This window comes from Centrocercus urophasianus, unplaced genomic scaffold (genome assembly GCF_019232065.1).
Source record: "Centrocercus urophasianus isolate 14NV4802_14NV808 unplaced genomic scaffold, USGS_Curo_1.0 seq_24, whole genome shotgun sequence".
In the NCBI taxonomy this organism is placed as follows: Eukaryota; Metazoa; Chordata; class Aves; order Galliformes; family Phasianidae; genus Centrocercus; species Centrocercus urophasianus.
In genome coordinates, this window is record NW_024884800.1 from 15,272,108 (window position 1) to 15,292,627 (window position 20,520).

The 20,520-nt window shown below is 44.5% G+C and overlaps 1 protein-coding gene across 1 annotated transcript; it reads right to left on the reverse strand.

Annotated features, from left to right (window-relative positions):
- Positions 1-223: 223 nt before the first annotated feature.
- SH2D1A (SH2 domain containing 1A) lies at positions 224-17,041 on the reverse strand. Its single transcript, XM_042825232.1, has 4 exons — positions 16,774-17,041; positions 6,286-6,349; positions 4,219-4,354; positions 224-3,959 (listed from the first exon to the last, which is right to left on the reverse strand). Exons 1-4 carry the CDS (start codon positions 16,908-16,910, stop codon positions 3,922-3,924), a joined length of 375 nt encoding a protein of 124 aa, XP_042681166.1. The 5' UTR covers positions 16,911-17,041; the 3' UTR covers positions 224-3,921.
- Positions 17,042-20,520: the final 3,479 nt, after the last annotated feature.

Sequence of the window (20,520 nt, forward strand, 5' to 3'; positions counted from 1 at the left end):
GCCTGGGATATTGATCTATTGCTGCAGAAGGCCTGTCACAGCCCAGCCAGGGAGCAGGGGAGGGTCTGCCTGAGGTAAAAGCAGCACTGTTTGGGACCAGCAGCAGCATTTCCTGCACTGGGCAGGAGACTGCATGGGGGGGGGCAGGACACAGAGTCCTTTGGTACATCCACCAAAGCAGCAGCCAGAGCCAGAGCCAGAGCCAGAGCCTGCAAATGGGAAGTGGGAGGAGAAGAAGCTCCAGGGCAGGTGGGGACGGAGCAGTCAGTGCTGCTGAGCCCAGAGGGGCTGGTAGAAAGGAACAAGGAACAAGGGGACACAGATGTTTCTTGATGAAGCCCTGCCCACGCAGCTCTCTAAAAGGATCTGTAGCTCTTCCTATCAGAGTAAATGCATGAAATCTGTGTACTTGCCATGTTACTGTGCCTATAACCAAATACCAGCTCCTTTCGTGATGGATAGTGTGAGCTTCTCTGACTGTCTGCAGCTTGTTTAATCATAGCATCATAAAAGCACAGAATAACAGACTGGCTTGGGTTGGAACAGACCTTAAAGATAATCCAGTTCTATCCCATGCTGTGGGCAGGGACACATCCCTTCAAATCAGGCTGCCCAGGGCCCCATCCAGTCTGGCCTTGGGCACCTCCAGGAATGGGGCACCCACAGCTCTCTGGGCAGCCATGTCAGGGACTCATCACTCTTGGCTGGAAAATTTCCTCCTTATTTCTGATCTAAATCTCCCATCTTTTAGTTTAAAACCATTCCCCTTTGTATAATCACCATCACATAAAAAGTCATCCTCCCTCCTGTTTATAAGCTCTCTTTAAGCACTGGAAGTCTGCAAGGAAGTCTCCCTTGAGCCTTCTCCAGACTGAGCAACCCCAGCTTCTTCTACCTGTCTTCAAACAAGAGGTGCTCTAGAGTATAGCAATTCCAGATTCCAGAGGGAACCCAAAAGAAACAACACAGCCAAGACTCTATCTTAATCACTCACATGCAGTGTTCTCAGCTTTAGCTCTAAAATGCGAACTTCTGGCCTATTTTATCTATTTTTAAAAATAACATTGCTCTTCTGGAGTCACCCATAGTCAAAGCAGCTATCCTCATCTCACTGCACCATAGGATTTGCACCACTCGGCACTCGAAGTCAACAGGACATTTCTATAGGGAACAGCCCTCAGGCACATTGCTTACCGCCATGCTTATCACCATGGTTCTGTCATTTACAGGAACCACTTCTCAGCACACCCTGTCTTAGTTCCTCTGTCCTGAGAAAGCCAGCCTAAACCAGGATTCAGGCACAGCACTCCAAAAGCAAAGGAGCTCCCCCAGTAAGCACTCTGCAACTGCTTGCACCTGGAAAGGAAGGTTTGCAGGAGCAAAAACCTGGAACAGCCATAGAGCATCCGCCACAGACATGCAGCAAACTGGGAAACCTTTAAGGCACAGACAAGAGGTGAAGGGGTTCAATCAGCACAGCCCCAGAATCAGCTGGTGCTGAATGTTGTGCTTTGAGCTGGCAGCGTTCAGCACTGCGCCTCTCCTGCTGACGTTTGCTGAATTATCTAACAGTATTTTAAATTAAATTAAAAAAAAACAGCTTTTAAATATTTTATTAAAGAGTAAATCATGCTGAATCTTTCACTGTATGGCACTGTATGAAGACAAGACCCTTGCTTCAACCAATCATAAGTAGCAGGGAGACATGGAGCAAAACATACAGAGAGTAAAATATGATGCAAAGTGGAGGGGAGGGGAAGCAGGACATTTCACTACATGTGAAATGTGGCCTTAATTTAGACAGACATTGAGTAATGAACAGCAATTGTCACAAATTTGCAACAGCATTGTCCACCGCTTCATGTTATCACACAGCTGTTTATTTATTGCATTTACTCCCATTGAGGGTTTACAAGGAGCATTTTGTGCTTCATGATGAATGTTTTATTGCTGCACTTCCTCTCTCTCATTCTCGTTCATACACACATGGCCACTTATAGGAATAAAATAAAAGATAAAACTTGCAGCCTTATCAAATCCAAACTAAAATGCTGCTTCAAGTGGCTGAACCTTGCTGAGTGCCCGTTCTTGCTGCCCTTTTAACTCTTCACTGTTTCCTTTTCAGTGAAGCGACAAGAAGCCAGAATCTGGGACAAAACAGCTAAATGGATTACGAAAGTCTGTCTGCCTGCTTGGTAGAGTGGTTGGGTGATGCCCCGCAGTGTAGCCTGGTGCTACAAACATGGCTGCAGCCCTGCCTTTCCCCATACCCCTAGTTCACAGCTTGCCCCCATCTGGTGGGATTTGATCTGTCCTGATCTCCCAAGCCTGCAGCCTGGTGGTTTTGGAAAAGCTCTCTACATCTTCTCAGAAATTTCCAGCTTTCCAAGCTGTGCTGAAGAAGTTGGAAGTACAGGCATGAAACATTCAAGCATTAGACATTTAAGCAATACAACCTGCTCCATAGAAGGAGAGTCCTCCACCTCTCTGGGCTACCAGTTCCAGTGTTCTGTCACCCATGCCATAAAGAAGTTCTTCCGCATGTTTCTTCCCATGTTCAAGTTCTAGGCCATTATTCCTTGTCCTGTTGCTATACATCATCAAGAAGAGCCTGTCTTCATCCCTTTGCCTCCCACCTCCCTTTACATATTTGCAAACATTAATAAGACCCCCCTCAGTTGTCTTTTCCCCAGGCTGAACAGCCCCAGATCTCTCAACTTTTCCTCATACGAGAGATGCTTCCGGCCCTTCACTACCTTTCAGGCCCTCTGCTGGACTCCTTCTAGGAGATGCTGTCTTTTTAGAACCGAGGAGAACTGGACACGGCATTCCAGATGTGGCCTCACCAGGGCAGAGCAGAGGGGAAGGATCACCTCCCTCGCCCTGCTGTCCATGCTCACCCAATTGCGATCAACATTAGCTGTGTCCTCTGAAATGAGTGCTTTTGTGATAGGCCCATATCTGCTGGTGAAAAGTAACACAAGGCAAACCAAGAGGGCTCCAGCACATCGAGTCTGTAGGGAAGTGTTCCCCACTGCCGGCCAACCCAGGCAGCTCACCAAGTTAAGCAGTCAAGTGCTCCAGCACTGGAGGCAGTGCTAACCCTGCAAGGCAACAAGTCCTCCAGATGTAAGCCTCTCCTACAGGAGCCCAGCAGCAACTTACTAAAACATATGACAATGAAATAAAAGTAAATATTGTGTAAATACATATACATATATATATATATTTTATTTACACGTGGTGGTGACTTTTTCAAGTAGAGAAAATATTGGAAAAATAAAAAGTATGAGGTTCTCCACTAGTGATTGTTCTCATTTACTCAGAACGTTACTTGAGCTTTCAATTCTTTGTGCAAATTATAAATTTTGTACATGGAGACAGCACTGAGTGGTTCTGTTGGATTGCAGAGAGCCTGATATGATGGGAAATCAGCTAGTGGGAATTCTCCTGAGGCCATGTCTGGAATACCTTTTGGAACTGTACGACAGTCACACAGACACCAAGTCTGTGTTCAAGGAAAGGACACTCGATATAAGCAATTTTCCTAAGCCTACAAAAGGGGTCTTGCCCAGAAGAAAGCATAGAAGAGTTGAAAGTCAGTTTATGTAAAATAGAGTGACTAGTCTTGAGATTAGAAAATATTTTGCACTTAGGACTGTAAAAAAGAAAAAAAAAGATATGACACCATTTAGTTGTTGATGCTTTTCTCTTAGCTCTTACCAAAAAAAAAAAAAATTAAATTTAAAAAAAACATTCTGAAACCTAAAGCTAACTTTGAGCTAGAAATACTATGAAACACATTTCAGCAAATGTTACAAGAAAACTCACAGAGTTGTACTAACTATCATAGCTTGTGCTGTTCTAGAGCAGGACCGAAGGCACTACTGGGAGCTAGGGTTATTCCACGGGGAAACGTCTTCATGATGGCTGCAGGTAGTCACGACCGTCATTCCTACCTAGAGAAAAATAATCACAGAATTACAGAAGGATGAAAAAGAACAGATCAGATGACCCACCCCTACCAGAGCCACAGCAGTGGGGAAGGCAAGTATCTACCTCTGATGTATTGCTCAGGAATATATGTATTTAAATGGATTTTCTCATCAGGTTGAAGTCCCTAATGGGTCATATTTTTGGCTCATTCAGGCTCAAGATCACCACCCCCATGGAGGGCCCTGCCCCTCACAGCTGAGGCTGCCTGCACCCCATGGGTACCTGGAGAACACCTGGCTTTCGCATGGTTGATGACCGGATGCTTCAGGGGTGTAACAATGCCCTGGTCGGGTTTCTGGAAGGCTGAAATGAGGTTGTGCATTTTCCGGAAGAGCCGCCGGTGAACCCCAGGTGCTGTCTGTGAACCCAAAGGTGAGAGGTGAGGGGAGGCGAGGCAGTCAGTGCCCTGGTGTTGAGCTCTTGTCCTCAGAAAAGCAGCCATGCGTTGGGATGGAGCCAGCCCTTCAACCTCAGCCCCTCCAGGTGCCAGCCAACAACAAGCTATGAGCCATTCCTGCTCTCCTCCCATCCAAGTATGATTCCAGCACTGCCTCAGCAAATGAAACTCAGAGCCCGTGGTTCTTGCTGAGCACATTCTCAAGTGGTCTTTTGCTATTTATGATCCCAAGTCAAGGCAGTCTGCAGTCCCCCTGGGAAACACCAGTAAGATGACTGTGAGAGCTGCCTGGCACTGACCATTCACCTCACACCATTAATCTCAGGCACAGATACTGCCCAATTGCAAGCCTTTAAGCCTTCACTGCTTTTCAGTGTGTTCACTGAGTACTCCCACCCATCTTCTGGTGCAAAGGAAGCAGTCAGACATTACCTAGTTGATAAAAAATGGGATTTTTTCGATCATTTTATGTTAGCATCTTTGCAAATGCTGCACTAAATCCCGCCTCCACTGCTATATGCCAGAGGTTTCCATTAAGAGGGATTTGACTGGCACTGTTTTCATTTCCCTGCATTATTCCTGAAGGATGGATGTGATCTGGGGTTGCTCACACACCACATCCCAGAGCAGAAAGCAGAGACGGGAAATCTCCAGCATCAGCTTTGAAGGCACATCCCATGGGGACAAGAAAGAGGGCAAAACAGAGACTCCTGTTCTTAGCAGTGGAGTCCAGCATGGTCTTGACACTGCTTGCACTAAGGTTTACTGTTGCATAAAGGAATAGTTAGTGTCATAACTAGCACTTCCTCTACAGAGGTTTCACTGAGATTCTTGAGCCCTCAGAACGCCTGCTCTGTGAAACACAGATGAAGTTTGCCTAAACACAACCAGGAAAAACCCGTGCACAGGAATCCAATGGATACCATGGAGGAGCAGGAGGCCCATTCAGCTCTGAGCACTGCAGATACTGCTGTTATCAAGGCCAAAGCATGCTGCGGCCTCCCTTGAAGCTCCCTTGACAGGTAGATGCCCTACGGGTTCCAGCACTGCTCCAGACCCACTTGCCAGGCAGCACAAATCCTCAGGGTGTCCCTTGTGCAGTAAGTTGTGAGTTCTTCCTCAGCACCGCTCTCAGGGCTGAGGCAGATAATTACTGAGCTGCAGCAATGTGCATGTTTTATCTCTTGACCTGATTCCAAGTAGCACCACGACTCACTCCTGTCTTCCAGAGCATTGCAACCACTTCTGCTAGCACAGTAACCAAGAAATTACGCCTGCCTAGCAATTATTTAGTGTCTGTAAATCAGGCTTAATGTGCAAACAGAAATACAATTACAAAGCAATATGGAGATTACATCCAAAGAACAAGATCTTCATAAAAGAAACTGAGGTTATCATTTAGATTCCATCAATCTAAATTGTCATCTGTATTGCAAATAGTGTTACGCTATGCCTGAATTACTGGTTTCTTATCAACCAAGTGAAAATACACTTTGTAACAAGTTTCTGAAGAGAAACTGAGTTTAAAACACTGTGCATTGAAAAGTATTTCCTTAAATATTCTAGTGTTAATGGCATGTGAGATAGAAAGGAATTGAATACTGATTGTGCTTGTCAAATTATAAAAACATAATATTTTTTTGCCATTGAAAATGATGCAAAGTAATGCACTAATGCATTATGCAACAGCTGAAATGTAACAGGGAATTAATTTATGAGTTCAAGATTGTCAGAAGTGGCACCAAGACATCTTTGTGATGGGTTCGCTCGACATCGATTACCTTCAATGAAAATCAGACTTTGCAGAAGCATGAATAATTTGAATACATTTCATTAAATCAATACCAACACCAAACAGGATACCGAAGTTTTCAGAAAAGAGAAGCACACACCTCAGCACTCCAGGACCCAGATTCTGTCTTGGATACCCTGTAGGTATAAACGTAACCCTGGTGCCTGTGAAGGAAAAAAAAAGCCAACAGCTATTTATTCCTCATTTCTACTGCCAGGTTTCACTCCGTTACAGGGGAGTCGGCTCATCTGCTAACCCCTCCTTAACAATAAATCCACCCATAAACATTCAAGGTCAATAGAAAACTGGAACTCAGACCAGAGGCAGTCTTTAACATACGGGGTTTTTTTGGATGAGGGACTGGTCTGACTTAGATCTGGTCTGGCAATGTTCTGTTATTCCAGGTTAAGTGACAATGCTTTGATTCCTGCTTCAGCACTTTTATTTTTAATTTTTCTTGACCTTCTTTTACTGACAGACACCAAGAATATTTTCCCTGGGGGGAAAAAAAGTAGAAATAAAAAGTGAAATATTGGCATATAAACCTCCTGTTTTATGATTTATTTAAATGCAGATGTTCCCAGAAGAAATTAACGTGACTGCAACTTGTTTGGAAAGCTAGAACCACAAAATCCAGATAAATTACCTTTTGCTTCGTGAGTACAGTCTTAATTCTCAAACACCGAATGTGAAAGAGCATGAAATCTTTCTTCTTTTTGAATCTAATTTGAGTCCCTCGAGAAGAAGGAGCCATCCACTAACAGCACAAGGTGTTCTGATGTGCAGAGTCTGTCCTGCTTCTCTTGAGAGCCCAATGCAGCAAATGATTTACATGGTAAATATCCAGAAATCTAACTCAGAAGCAGAGAGAACTCACAGTAGTTCCACGGGTTCAACATTAATTTAGGCAGTGTCAGATAAGAAGACCATATATTACACTACAGAGATATACATGAATACCCAGCAGGATTTTAGAGGCCATTCACTCTATCAGCATCAGTTCTTCAGAAAGCAAAAATACACTACATTTCTTTCCAATTATACACAGTATTATAGTAGTTATTACAGAATAGCAGAAAGCGTCAATGACACAGGCACCGTATGATTGCAATTACTTACGCTCCATGTCATGGCTCCTGGATGAATCCTTGTTAGCAAGTCATTAGAGCAACCTCTGCAAAGCAGGCTCAGATATAATTTACCTGCACAGGAAGCTGTTAGCAGTTGTCACACTGCTGTAACCCTTTGAAGTTGGGGCAAAAATCCCTGACATGATTTGTGAGTTCTCCTCACCACTCCTCACCTCCCAGAGACACAAAACTGTTGCCTCCTGCCAGGAATGAGGGGACCAAGCTCCCAGCACCACAGAGGGACACCAGGAGCAGAACACAGCCCCGCCATCCCATCACAACCTCCACTGCTGCAGCCATCAGGGCTGCAGATGGGCCCGAAGGAGCCCGAGGTGTGCAAAGCCTGCTGTGCCTGCAGCAGGAAGGAAGGCCATGGAAGGAGAGCATTGCTGCTCTGTCTGTCCCATGGAACCCCAGCCACTGCTGCATGAGCCTGGCTCAAGCCTGGTTCTTTAGAAGCACGTCTTTATGAGCCACTGTATATGTTCATGTTGAGGGAATTCAGTGCCATCAGTGCCCTTAGACTATCTTGCACTATTATGTCCTTTATTAAAACCTCCACAAGCTGTGCCTGTGTCTTCAGTATGTCACGATGCTCACTCCAGTCTTACTCCTGGAAATCACAAGGGGCTTCCCTGCATCTGTGCACATAGATTGCCAGTCAGTGTATGGTTACTGAAGTCAGGACTTTACAGCCCACAGTGCTCTGGGGAATACCAGGGGCATCTTGATGTTTTGTCCTCTCTCTTTGAAGGCATCTAACCATCTCCACAATTTTTTTTTTTGCCTCTAACAGGATCAGTTAGTAAAAATCTAGACTTTCTTTCTTGCCTCCTGCTTTTGATAACACTCTGTGCATGTTACCAGTGCCTGTTCTTTGTTCTGCTGAAGCATTCCAGCTGCTTCAGTTTCATTAGAGTCTGATTTTTCCAGACATGGCTCTTTCTCTTCCTGAGAGATTGCATGACTTAAAGACTGGGGTGCTGCTCTGAAATGTCTGGTGGCTCCTAGCACTCTGCTAGGTGGGTTTAGTAAGACACTGGTAAATAAAGGTCAGCTTAAGTAATGTCAAGGACCAAAACAGGGTGAGGTATGCTACAGACATCTATCTCGTATAAAAAGAATTTCAGCTATAAAATCACTCACTCAAGTCTAGAGAAAATATAAAGGGTAGTTCAGATAATGAGACACAGAAAAAGCAACAAGAATTTGGGACTTTGGAGTGCTGATCCCTGCCCCGAGCGTGGGGAGAATCTGACATTCCTATCACCAGTGGGAGCTCTTCAAATCATCTGGCAAATCTACATTTTTCTCAGGTGAGGAGAGACAGCAAGGCATGAAGGGGTTCCTGGTGCTTAAGTTGAGAAACACAGTGTTATCACCTGCTGTTGGCTCTGAAGACATCAGGAAAGAAAGGCACGCAGCAGGGGGTCGAAGGCCCAAGCCCAGCACCCACCACCCAGCTCCTTCCAAGGAAACGTGCAAGGAGTGAGGACGGATTTGTTAAGGAGAGACCAGCTGCTCTCCGTCAGGATCTTTGTTTCCACAGAACAGTGGATTACAGCTCTTCTGGTAAGTATTCTGCTAACAAATATGATCTTATCAAAACTTTCTGTTAAGTAGCAGGAACTTACTTCATTGCCACTTCAAAGTGCTTTCTAACTTCCATGCATAAGCAAGCAAGCGACATCATTTTGACGTGTCAAGCTCTTTTCAGTGCTACGTGGGCACTGCCTCGGTGAGAAGGGTTTCTGTGATTCAAAGTACCTAATATTTACTGAGATCAGTGTGGGATGAAGGAAGATCAAGCTGTTTCTCTTAAAAATTAAACAAAAAAATTAAACTTGTGGTTGAGCAGAATGTTGCCTCTGAAACTGCAGATTACAAAACATCAGGCAAAAACAAGAGGAAAAATACACTTATTGGAGCATTAGTACAAGGAGATGAGAAAATCCCCAGCCACCATTAGGGGACAGCTCAGCTGTCTGTATTTTTCTTGATTCATGGCAGATAAAAAAGCTCCCAGTGTGACACATTGGTCCTTTATATAGTGTGGCCATGTAAACTACATGCAAATAGCAGAGACAGGACAGCGCAGGCACAGCACTGTCATCTGGGGCCTCTCATACTGGCACACCTTGAGGCATACCAGACCCACCCAAACCTGCGCTCAGGGCCCTGTTCTCATCTACATGCTGGAGAGAATCATCAGGAGATGGTCACGTCACTGAGAGAAGGGCTTGGGAGAGCACTCACAGTGACACTGCCTTCCCAGCGCTTCTTGGGAGAGGAACATTTCTTTGCACCTGGGACAGACCCAGCACAAGGCTCCCTGCCCCTTCTCCTGGCTCAAGGACTGGCCCCAGCCCTGCTCACAGTCACAAAGCTCCTCATTCACACCCAGGAAGCTCCCAGAGATGGGAGTGATCCTGAATCAACAGCAAGATGAACAGTGGCCCCACAGACTCTTGATCAAAGGCAAAAATCAGAAGTAGAATACATCCATTGCTGTAAAGACAATACTAGGTAGCACTTGAGAAACAGTAGTTTGGTCACCACTGATAATATTTTTTTAATTTCATTTCATTTCACTTTTTTTTTTTTTTTTTTTTTAATTCTCCATAAAAATAGATGCGTTATACCAGCTGGGAACTGTACTATCACGACCATGCTGCAGTAAGTTAACTGGGAAAACTTTGTCAAAGGGAAATGTAAAAAAGTTGCTGTTACAGAGAACGGTCCATTTTGTATTATAGCTTTTTTCTTTATAGCTGGCTAATTCCTCCCAAAGAGCTACAAAGGCATCATTCACAGATGACATACCGAGACAGCATCTGTCTCCCCATCCTCTCCACTCCTCCTTTTCAACTGCGATCAGGCTTGTTAAAGCTTCATTTGCTCTAGCAGGTGAATAATTACAATCTTCTGCACTGCTGAAATAGCCGGAGGATATCAGCTGCATGCTGCAGCTTAAAATTAACCATGACATTTCAGCTGCATGGTGTATTTTAAAATCATTTCCAAATGTTTTGTGTCTCAGTTGGGAAATTTTATTAAACTAATTTGTATTCATTTCTGGGTCCAAAATGGAGCAAATATAAAGGGAGAAAGATGGAGAGATGAGGGAAAGCCGGGTCAGCAACAAATGACATCAATTTCTTCCTCCTCACATAACTTTTATTTGGATGTCTTTGCAATGTACTAATCAACTCCTCTCACCTGGTGTACTTGCATCCTGATCTTCCTTGAGAATTTCTCTTTATGATATTGCTTAGGAACAAGCTGCGGCTGTCAAGCAGTGGCCCGCAGCACTGCACGTTGACCATGCTTGGTTTCTTGTATGTTCACCACATCTCTGCACTTCAGGCTGAAATTTTTTTCTTGGGTGTTTGTCTCAATCTTTTTTGAAGTATGGGAAATGTCAAGAAATGCCATGAGAGAAAAAGGGAGGCTGCTTCATAAGCTGGGCAATGGCACAGCAGTGAGAATCAAAGTGCTGGGCTAGAGCTGGGCCGAACCAGGAAGGGGAAGAGGGAAATGAAGCCTGAGGGCTTCAGCTGAGGGCCTTACAAAGAGCTGGAGGTGGGGAGGGCTGAAAAAATCATCCAGAGAAAGTGAACAGCTAGGAAGCAATGGAAAAAAACAATGAAACAGCCTGCAGCAATTCAAGCAGTCAGCAGGCTGTACAGGATAGTAATGCTGAGTATTCTCAAAGAGCTTTCCTGTCCCACTCTCCTTGGGAAGCCAAAGCCAAAGGGTGCTGCAGCCCTCAGCATCCTGTGTCACAGTTTCTCAAGTGTGAAACAGAGTTAGCAAGCTCTTCATCTCACAAACTGAGGTAGTGTTAAACCACATACAACATTATGGAGATGAGTACAAGAGAGCCCATGGGGGAATCACTACTTCTATATGCAGAGCAGGGGTTGGAGGACACACAGTATGCAAGAGACTGAGTGGGTCTGGTGACAGCTTCTTCCACCTCATCCAGAGGAGCCTGGTGGCTCCCACATATCTGCTTGGGCACCAGCCCCAGGCAGCACCCCAGAGAGTGACCTCAGTGGGCCCACAGTGGTGGTAGTGGATGCTGCTGTAGGAGACCACTGCCAGAGCATTGAACTCCAAGAGGGACTCAGCTGTCCTGTGGCCATGTCTGGGGGCTGCAGGCCCACCTGTGCTCGTGAGGGACCCCCACTCCTCATCCCTGCTGCTGTTGTAGGGACAGCTGCCAAGAGATAGACAGATCCAGACACCCTCTTAAACAGCTTTCTTTTTCCTCTTTTAATTGTTACATTGCTACTTGGTTTATTAAGCACGGAAAGGCCAAAGAGTCTTGTTAGTTAATGTAGGAGAAAATTCTGCTTAAGCTTATATCTCCTCATTCTGTCTTGGAATGTATATTTTCTGGCTGACAAGCAGCTTGCCCGGTTCCTGCCTTGTTTAGGTTTCAGGCACACAATCAAGGTACAGCAGCTTAGCAATTACCACCCATCAGCTAACCCAAGCTGAAGAAATAGCGTTTGCATTGAGATGATATGCAAGATACAAGTTCTCTGTCAGCAAGAGTGCACAGAATAGTTTAAATCAGTGTTTACATGGTCTGAAAAGCTCAACCAAGCTCACAGTAGCACTCCATACACGCCCATCTGAGTTTACACTTCTATCACTGATTCCCTACCAATGCTTGTTGCTGTATTTACTCGTGCTACCAAATCTGTAATGTGTAGATCTACCATAACACTGCAGCATTATAAGCAAAGGCATTCTCACGATTTTCTTTTCTAAAATGAGCAAAAGCCTGAAAAAAAGGAAAAAAAGGAAAGCTTCTGAAATGCCGGTGAGTCTATATGCAAGTAATCTGCTGTGAAAGATTGTCAGCATCGCCATTTGAGCACTGCTGATGACCAGCAGAAGAGCTGGTTCACCTGCAGGGACAGCGTGCAGGTGTGATTGTGGTGGTCTGCTACAGGATAGCAGAGCCGAAAGGAATGCCTCAAATGGGAATTTATTGACATTTGGAAATAGAATAAGAATTGATTTCAATCTGAGACAAGAAAAGGCAGGAACTTATTCTCCAGTGGGGCAGTAGCAAAGCTTTGTGAATGATGATGTCCTACAGAACGGCACATCACAAAGGTAAAATCTCATAGTTTCATATACCTTTGAAACATTTGTAGGACTGCTTGGGAGTGATGCATTGTAGCTCATAATTAGATTTCCCATTTCTCTCCGAGCAGGGAGGCACAGTTCTGACCATAAAATCCCTGGAGCTGAAATCACTGCTTGAACTAAATCTTCAAAGCTCAGGTCTGGAAAATCGAGTAGAGCTGATCTAGATTTTGTTATCTACCAACTGCACTCATTCTGTTGTGTGCAGCCTGCCTAGCACAGTGACTAGCCATCATTCAGGCTGCTGACCTAAAATCTTTCCAGGAAAATGCACTGGAATAGCTGAAAGCCATGGGACAAGTTGTTCCTTAGCAAAGATTCAGCAGGGAGCTGAAATACCTCTGCTCTGCTGCAAAAGATTTTTTCAAAGCTGAAAATAGAGCATGATATGTACAACATCAACTTTGAGTTGAGGAGCTCCCCCACAGAGAGAAGCTTTTGTTCCAAAGGATGATGCTTATTATGTGCAGCGTTATAATGAATGCAATTATTCTGTGACTTCTGTCAAACATGGGAAACAAAGGAAATGCTGAGCTGAAATGACTCGTGATCCCGCCTCACACCTTCACACTGCACACCTGATAGATCTGCTTCATCAGGAAGTTTCCACACATTGCACTGTGGTTATGGTGACAGAAATAACAGTGTGTGTAAAAGTCTGATAGCACAGATATCACAGCCTATCCTCAGTGCCATTGCTGCTGCTTCAAGTCCTCTAAACAGTATTCTATTCTGGCTTTTGACTATTGTCTGCAAATTGAATGCAACACAGCACATGAAGGGCTGACTCCAAACAAATGATCTGAACATAGGATTTGACAAGTATGTCATGTTTAGCTGAACATTCACCGAGAAATATTTGAAGGCCTGAAACAGCTACTAACACGCCAAGTATATGAATGTTAAGGCCCAAACTACAAACTGCTTTCTCTGTGCCATTTCAGGCACGAACTGCTTGTTTCTGCACACACTGTCATATAGCTGTAAAGGAAAGCAATGCTTTTGGCACTCTCAGGAGTTCACTCCATGTGTTTTTCATGCGCCATTGAAGAGGCTTCATCCCAAGCTGGCCTCCCTTATTGAGTCCTGTGTCCCCCATCGACTTCATTAGGAGCAATGTGCACAGAGGATTTCTGACAGTGCTAAAAACGTCAGATGGAATATCGAGCGGCGAGGAAGCCGTATCAGTAAAGAAAGCTCTCTGGAACAGCCAGGCATTGACAGCAACACCTCAGAGCACTGCACATAGCACACATTTACAGAGAAAACGTGTACATTTTTTTAAAGCATATATATTTCTTCTATTCCAGTTTTCAGGAGCGATAAAAGTCTTCTCCCTGTTCAATGCAACCCTAACAAATTTCCAGGCAATGAGTGTGTTCCTCTGTTGCCACTGTCAAACAGGAGCAAAGGATGGCCTTAAAGTACATGTTGTCAATGTAATGATGGCATTGGTACCACAAAGATCATGAGGTGCCATGAAGATCATCTGAAACAGAAAACCTCGCCAAAGACTGCAGGCAGCATTTTTGTTTGCGGGAGCCCCAGGTGACCCTGGTCCAAAGCAAAACCCTTCTACCCCTCTGTGCAAAGTGTAACTGTGGTCATAAAATATTTCTGAAAGTGGGTTCTTTGCGCTTTGCCACAGCCACACCAAAATCTGCTCCTTCTTTGCAGACTGGCAGGCATGCTGCGTGTGTGTTGTGACTTGGGCTAGCAGAAAGCAGCATTCCAGGGAGACAGAGAATACATCAGGAGAAACAGAGAAAAAGCAGAGTTTTCTAGACAAATGCTCTGACAACAGGGGCATGCCTGACACAGCTACCCATCTCTATAGGTCAGGTTTTATGCTACCACCTGTCTCTTTTATGATTGCCCTGTAAAATCAGTGTCAGGCGCAAGGGATTCGTGAATCTTTGACTCTTCTCCCTTTTAAAGGTCAGGGCTCCACTTTTTAATTGAAAAAGCAAAAGGTGAATGAACCTGGCTGTGAACGCCACTGCCCTTATTATGCGTGCTCAAAGACTGCCAAACTACGTTGAGGCTTTTGGGGAGTGCAGAGAGCACGGTGCCACCATCAACTTACAATGTCTCTCCAAGAAAGGAGGCATTGCTTGAGCCACAGAAAGGCGGAGGCAATTGCAGGACTCACCAGCATCAGGGTGGGCAGGGAGGCCACTTTCCTGACTCTTGTTTTCCCTTTGATAAACTGTGAACACGGGAGCTGCGTGATTCCTCCTTGGATTTTACCAAGCTCTTGTACACATACACTCTCATCACCTGTTCCATCTCTGTGTGTGCTGTTTGGACTTGAATGTAGGGGGTTTGGACTGATGGGTTTATTTTTGCAAAGCCAGGCATCATCTTGGCATCATCTGTTGAATATATATCTACACCTCTAACGGTTTCCCTGCCTTCTTCTCTAGTTTCTCTCTTCTGAAGAGACATTTTACCTTTAGCTTTAGTAAATTTGCCTATTAAGGCGCTTCTGTAGTTTATGGCATACATTTATCTAACCTGTCACTGCTACCTCCAGTGAGAGGCTACTCCTTGATGCCTTTATGATAACTGTCCTCAAAGTTATTGTGTAATATGTTGTTTATCTGAGCTGAAATATTAGGAAGCATTAGATCCAAGCTTTAACTCTACCACTTTTCAGCCACCTTACCATCTTTGTATGGTCATTTTCACCACAACATTTTTTCATTTATTTTTTTTCTCAGAATTTATCCAAGATGCTATTGGAAATTTCCCTCATACGTTGAGGATTGTAATAAAAGAAAAAATGTTCATGATTTCTATTCTACAAGAAACCCACATAAAATTCATCAGCAATTTTTTTTCTTTTTTCCCTTTGCATAGCATATATGTGTTTGAAGTTGACATGATAAGAAGACTTGAGAGGCCAATAATTTCCAGATACAGTTAGGTGGGTCTTATTGCTCTTTTCCCAGAGCTTGCAGGGCTTTATAGCTAGCAATCCTTTCTGTTCTTCCTATTTTTGTTTTATATATCTCGTTTTCTATATTACATTTTATATATTTAATTCACGAAATTTCTTCTTGAAGATGTGTCATTAACGTGGCAAAAAATCCCAACTGATTGCATGCAGGTTGAAGACCACATTATGTACTTACAGCCTGATTTAGACTAATAAAAAAAATTCCCTATTTTATGCAGCATTGTAATGTTCTGCTTGACCCTTTCTCTAACGCCTTGGTGTTCCATCTGCACTGACTGACTTCTGAGTGTTAAGGAGGTATATCATCACTTTCTCTAATGGCTATTTTAAAAAGATTCTGCTTTTATTGCCTGTTGCCATCGCAGGAATCATAGCACTCCTTACCCCTTGCTACTTCTATTCCATTTTCTTATTTCACATTCTTCTAGCTGTTAAGGGCTGTATTTGTTAGCAGAAGTGCCTGTCTTGGCTCATCTTCTGATTTCATGAAGAGAAGAAAGAATATGTCTTCTGCCATGAAGACGTTCTGCTATGAGGTGGTATATTTGTGGATTGCCTATTACCTCCTTGCATTTCTCCATTTACTGGTCTGCAACAGGAGAATAATAATGCTCACTTGGAGCTTAATTGCGTATTGTTGGAAATGTATTCAAGACCTCTGGGGAAAACCTGACTAACAATTCTTCCTCCGCTGTTTTTTTCTGCCCTCTCTTTGCTCACTGTTAGCTATTTTCTTTCCAGTCCTAGCACTGTTTTCTCTTGCTTTTCTTCTACTGAAGAGAGATACAACCATCTGCATGGGCAAATCTTTGCTCTGACCGTGCATTGGTACTTGGCTGTACAATAGTCTCTCGAAGGATGTCTCATTCCTCTGCCTTTCCCAAAAGTAGGGAAACTAAGATGCTCATTAAAATGAGGTCCTGTGACTTCATCGTTTTCCATCTATCCCAGGGCAATATCTACTAATACCTCTCTGGCAGGTCACCCCCTTGAATATTTCCCCATTCACTTTATGTGGTGAAATGTTTTCAATTAGTCTGTTACCCATCAGTAGTCCTCATTCTTCAAAGGTAGTTTAATCCATGCCTGATGGATTATAGGATGCACCCTGACCAAGAGCACCCCAAAGTGAAAACACAGGGGCGATGCTTTCACTGCCCTCTCCAGCAAGAGCTGGAGGAGCAGCAATCAGCAGGCACAAAGCTGAGCTGTCCATGGCCCCTCACCCACCCATCTGTGCTCAGCCTCACTGCACGGGACTCCCCCACCATGCAGATTCCCAAGTTGGGATCTGCAGCAGCCCTACCAGCCCTCCGCCACCCGTACTCACAGCACACAGAGGCAGTAGACCCCCGGGATGCTCTCGCTGTCCCGCAGCAGGTAGCTGCCATCAGCACCCGCCGCCAGCAGCAGCTTCTCCCCAGTCTCTCGAGTGATGCCCCCGTGGTAGATGGGCAGCGCTTCCATGGCCTCGCCAGCTGTGTCTGCACCGCTGCCACTGAACCCAGCACGGTGGTGGTGCTGCTGAGATAAACAGGATGTGTTCACACTTCTCAGCCTCCGCAAAGGGCAAGGCAGCACTGAGGGAAGAGTGAAGAACGAACACTGCATCTTTTGCTTTTTGTTCAAGCACTGGGTTTTTTTCCCTTGCCACTTTTTGTCTTCCTGTTTCGCAGGCTGTGACAGCATCACAGGCATCTCACAGCCCACCCTGCCCAGGTGTCCTTGCTCAGCCCACACAGGATATGGTGCCTGGCATGAGCTGAAGTGCTGACAAAAGGGGGCAAGGAGGATCCTGAGGATTCTCTGCTAATTGTAGATGGAGTTCTTAAACCTCCGTTTTTGCAAAATCCTGAGAAGTGAGAAACTGAAGGCAGCAAGCTTGGGCTTGTGGTCACACCAGACTTCTGGTCTCAAGCTGCAGGCTTGAGTGTCCAGCCACAGCCCAGGCCCCAGGCTGATTTACCTCTGAGGGGTTGTCCTCATAGTCGTTGGTCGGTGGTACTTAATCACTGCTAGCACTTGTTCCTGCTGGAGGCAGGCAGGCCGCAGTGCAGGCAGGGAGGCCCCATACATCCTTCCTGAAACCATGAGCACTGCTGTCATGCAGGCCCTGAAATCCAAAGACATCTCTGAGAAAAAAGCTGCTTCTCCCAGCTCCTGTGCTCACACAGTTCTTCAGCATGCTTCCTACTCAAAAGCTCATGGTTGAAACTTTGCTTTTTGTGTCCCCTAAAGCATCCCTGCTGCAGCCGTGTTCCCACAGCTGGGTGCGGGGGAAAGGGCATGAACTGAAACACGGCAGTAAGTACGGGTTGTGCTTGCTACGGAGTTGCTCTGAACGGAGGTTTTTCCCCTGCCGGATGGCAGTTCCAACAGCATGTCACTGTGCAGCTGGCATCAGGGTGCTGCGCCCTCTCATCAGCGCCAGGCTCCAGCATCCCCAGGGCATCATGTCCTGGCAGGTGCCTGCTCCCAACCCAGGGGCTGAGGCAGGAAAACCTCCTCTTAAATTAGTCTGATCGCTTCCACTGTTCAATGATTCTTCTGTCTGGTGATGCAGGTGCTCCTTGCCTCATTTCCTGAACTTGAGCAGTGGGCTATCCTGGTCATTGTTTTTAATGGATTGTTGAAGTATTTGTGCAACAAAGTAGAGTTGCTGCCTGCTGCACGTGTGACTGATGTGGACGGTGACAAGGACTAAGCAAAGGACTGTTCCCTGGTAAAGCTACCGCCTATCTTTTCTCCTTTTCCAAACTACTTGCACTATTGTGGATTTCTTCTGACTGTTTCCAGTGTCCTAACCTATCTTTGACACTGATAGCCAATTTCAGAAAAAGGTTTCTGGCGTTAGTTGGAAAGGAGAAACCACCAGAGTTGTCCACTGCTGCAGATCTCATTTTCCCCCTCATCGGTTTTCAACTGAAGCAGACATAGAAAATCATAAAACTTGTGACTACAAGAAGATCTCATAATAAGGGAGTGACTGCATTAATCCAGACCAGCCTGCCTCCTCCCAGCAGCTTGATGAAGCTTTTACAGAATGAAAAAAAAAAGAGCTGCAAAGGCCCACCTTTGCTTTTGTGGGTAGGGAACCCACAAAAATCCAGCTACCCAATCCTGAAGCCAGGGCTTCCCTACACATCCTTTCATGGGCACACTGACAAGGGAATATGCAGCTTCAAGAAGTAATGGAAATACTGAGTTCTGCAGAAGTGTGCTGATGGTCCCTTTGAGCACCCATGCCTGCCCCCATAGAATGCTGGATGTTCCTTTCTCTTGCTCGGTTTGCATGGTATTCAACGTATTCTGGACACTGTTTTTTCGGTCCTTCACTAAATCAGTCCAGCTGGCAGTCCCTGGAGAACACTGTAAAAATTTATCTAAAAAATACATGAAGGGAAGGAAATACTTAACGGCGCTCTGAAATATTTGGCCATGAAAAGCAGGCTTAGAAAGACAGGGCTGCAGAGACCTCTTGGGTCATCAAGTCTAGTTGCCTGCTATCTTAGCCAAACACAGCACATAATCCCTTTCAGGAACTCATTATACTCTGTCTTGAAAGTAACTTGGGTGGGTTTTTTTTTGTTGTTGTTGTTGTTCCCTCTGTTCTCATTGGAAAGCAATTGCAGAACATCACTATTCTGTTGTTTGGAAACCTGCCTCCAATTTCTATCCTAAATTTATTCATGACCAATTTATACTCATTTGCTCTTGTGCCAGTGTTGTCCTTTGGTTTGAATAGAGGTTTTCTCTTTGTGGAGCCCATGCCCATGCAGTATTTATAGTGCCTCTCCTGCCCTTCGTTTTGTCAAGCTACTCTCACACTTAAGGCTCTCCCTTCCCATGGTCACTGTTATCTTTTTTGGTAGCTTCCCAGATTTGAAGTGAATCACTGTTGAGTAGCGTGTGCTGTCCTGGCTGCCTTCTAACCTTTTCCACAGGTAAAATACGTTGCTTTGTATGCTCTGTGCCTTTCTCCATCTTAGTAAGTTCTTACCATTGAGTACCCAAATGTACAGGCATGATCTTGCACTCAAATCCTTCTCAATTTCATCCAATTTATATTATCCCAGTTCTCATGGTCACTCAGTTCTTCCCAAATGAGAAGTCTTTTCAGTGACAGTAGGTCCCTACCTGATGCCACTGGTAAATTCAAGTAGCACATGCTTATATTTTTTATGCCATCATCATTAATAAAAAATGCTGAATTATATCAGGCTCAAGACTAACACTTGGGAAACTGTGCTGCTTTCTCTCAGACTCAATCCTCTCCTACTACTTCATTATCCACTTCCCAATTTTTTTGCACAAATCTCTTATTTTAACTAATAATTTCCCATATGGCTCTGTACCAATTGTGGTACTTACGTTTAGATAATTAGCTCTAAGCATTTCCTTTGTCTATAAAAGTAAATTAGGATGGTATTTTAGGCACCATCATGGTATTTTAGACAGGTACTTGTGAAAGGGCCTGAGAAGTGGAGGCAGGGAGGGATTTTTGAACACCTGCAAAGATTTGAGCCGATTTTCATTTTCAGATGAGCTGCTTCATTCATCCCTAGTGATGACATTTTCATACGTTGTTGAATTTTATAACAAATCTGGATATTATAACATGAATGAAGAAGCATCATTAAAATTTGCAGATATTGCTATTTGACTGAAAATACGAACGACCTTTAGGACCTGTAAGAAATTAGTGTTACTGCAGAACTGTTACAGAAAGGCCTTGTAGTTCTGCTGATGCAGCAGTAGTATCATAAAGGCCATTGCTGTGGAAGTACTGAAAAAGCAGCTTCAGAATCGCCAGCTATTGCAAGGTTTTGTAGAAAAAATTAATTGGCAAAAAGCCACATTAAAACGCAGCTAACTTAAAATATAATTTTCATTATTTCTTGTCACTTTCATTTTTAGTGTAATCTAACAAAATAATCAGAACAACTGTACAGAATAGTATTTGCAGACAGCCTTGTTATTCACATAAAAAAGTAATACTGAGATTCATTAAAATTTTGGTTTCGCTGCAGAGTACCTGCAGAGTCACCATTATCACATTTCCTTTTTGAGCTGAAAT

Bases quoted from the DNA above. Each gene is read 5' to 3' on its own strand.
- SH2D1A (XM_042825232.1), bottom strand. From the start codon at position 16,910: ATGGAAGCGCTGCCCATCTACCACGGGGGCATCACTCGAGAGACTGGG. The intron at 6,350-16,773 runs GTGAGTACGGGT...TTTCCTTCACAG, and splicing joins GTCTACTGCCTCTGTGTGCT to GCACCAGGGTTACGTTTATA. The intron at 3,960-4,218 runs GTACCCATGGGG...ATTTTTCTCTAG, and splicing joins GAAAGCCAGGTGTTCTCCAG to GTAGGAATGACGGTCGTGAC.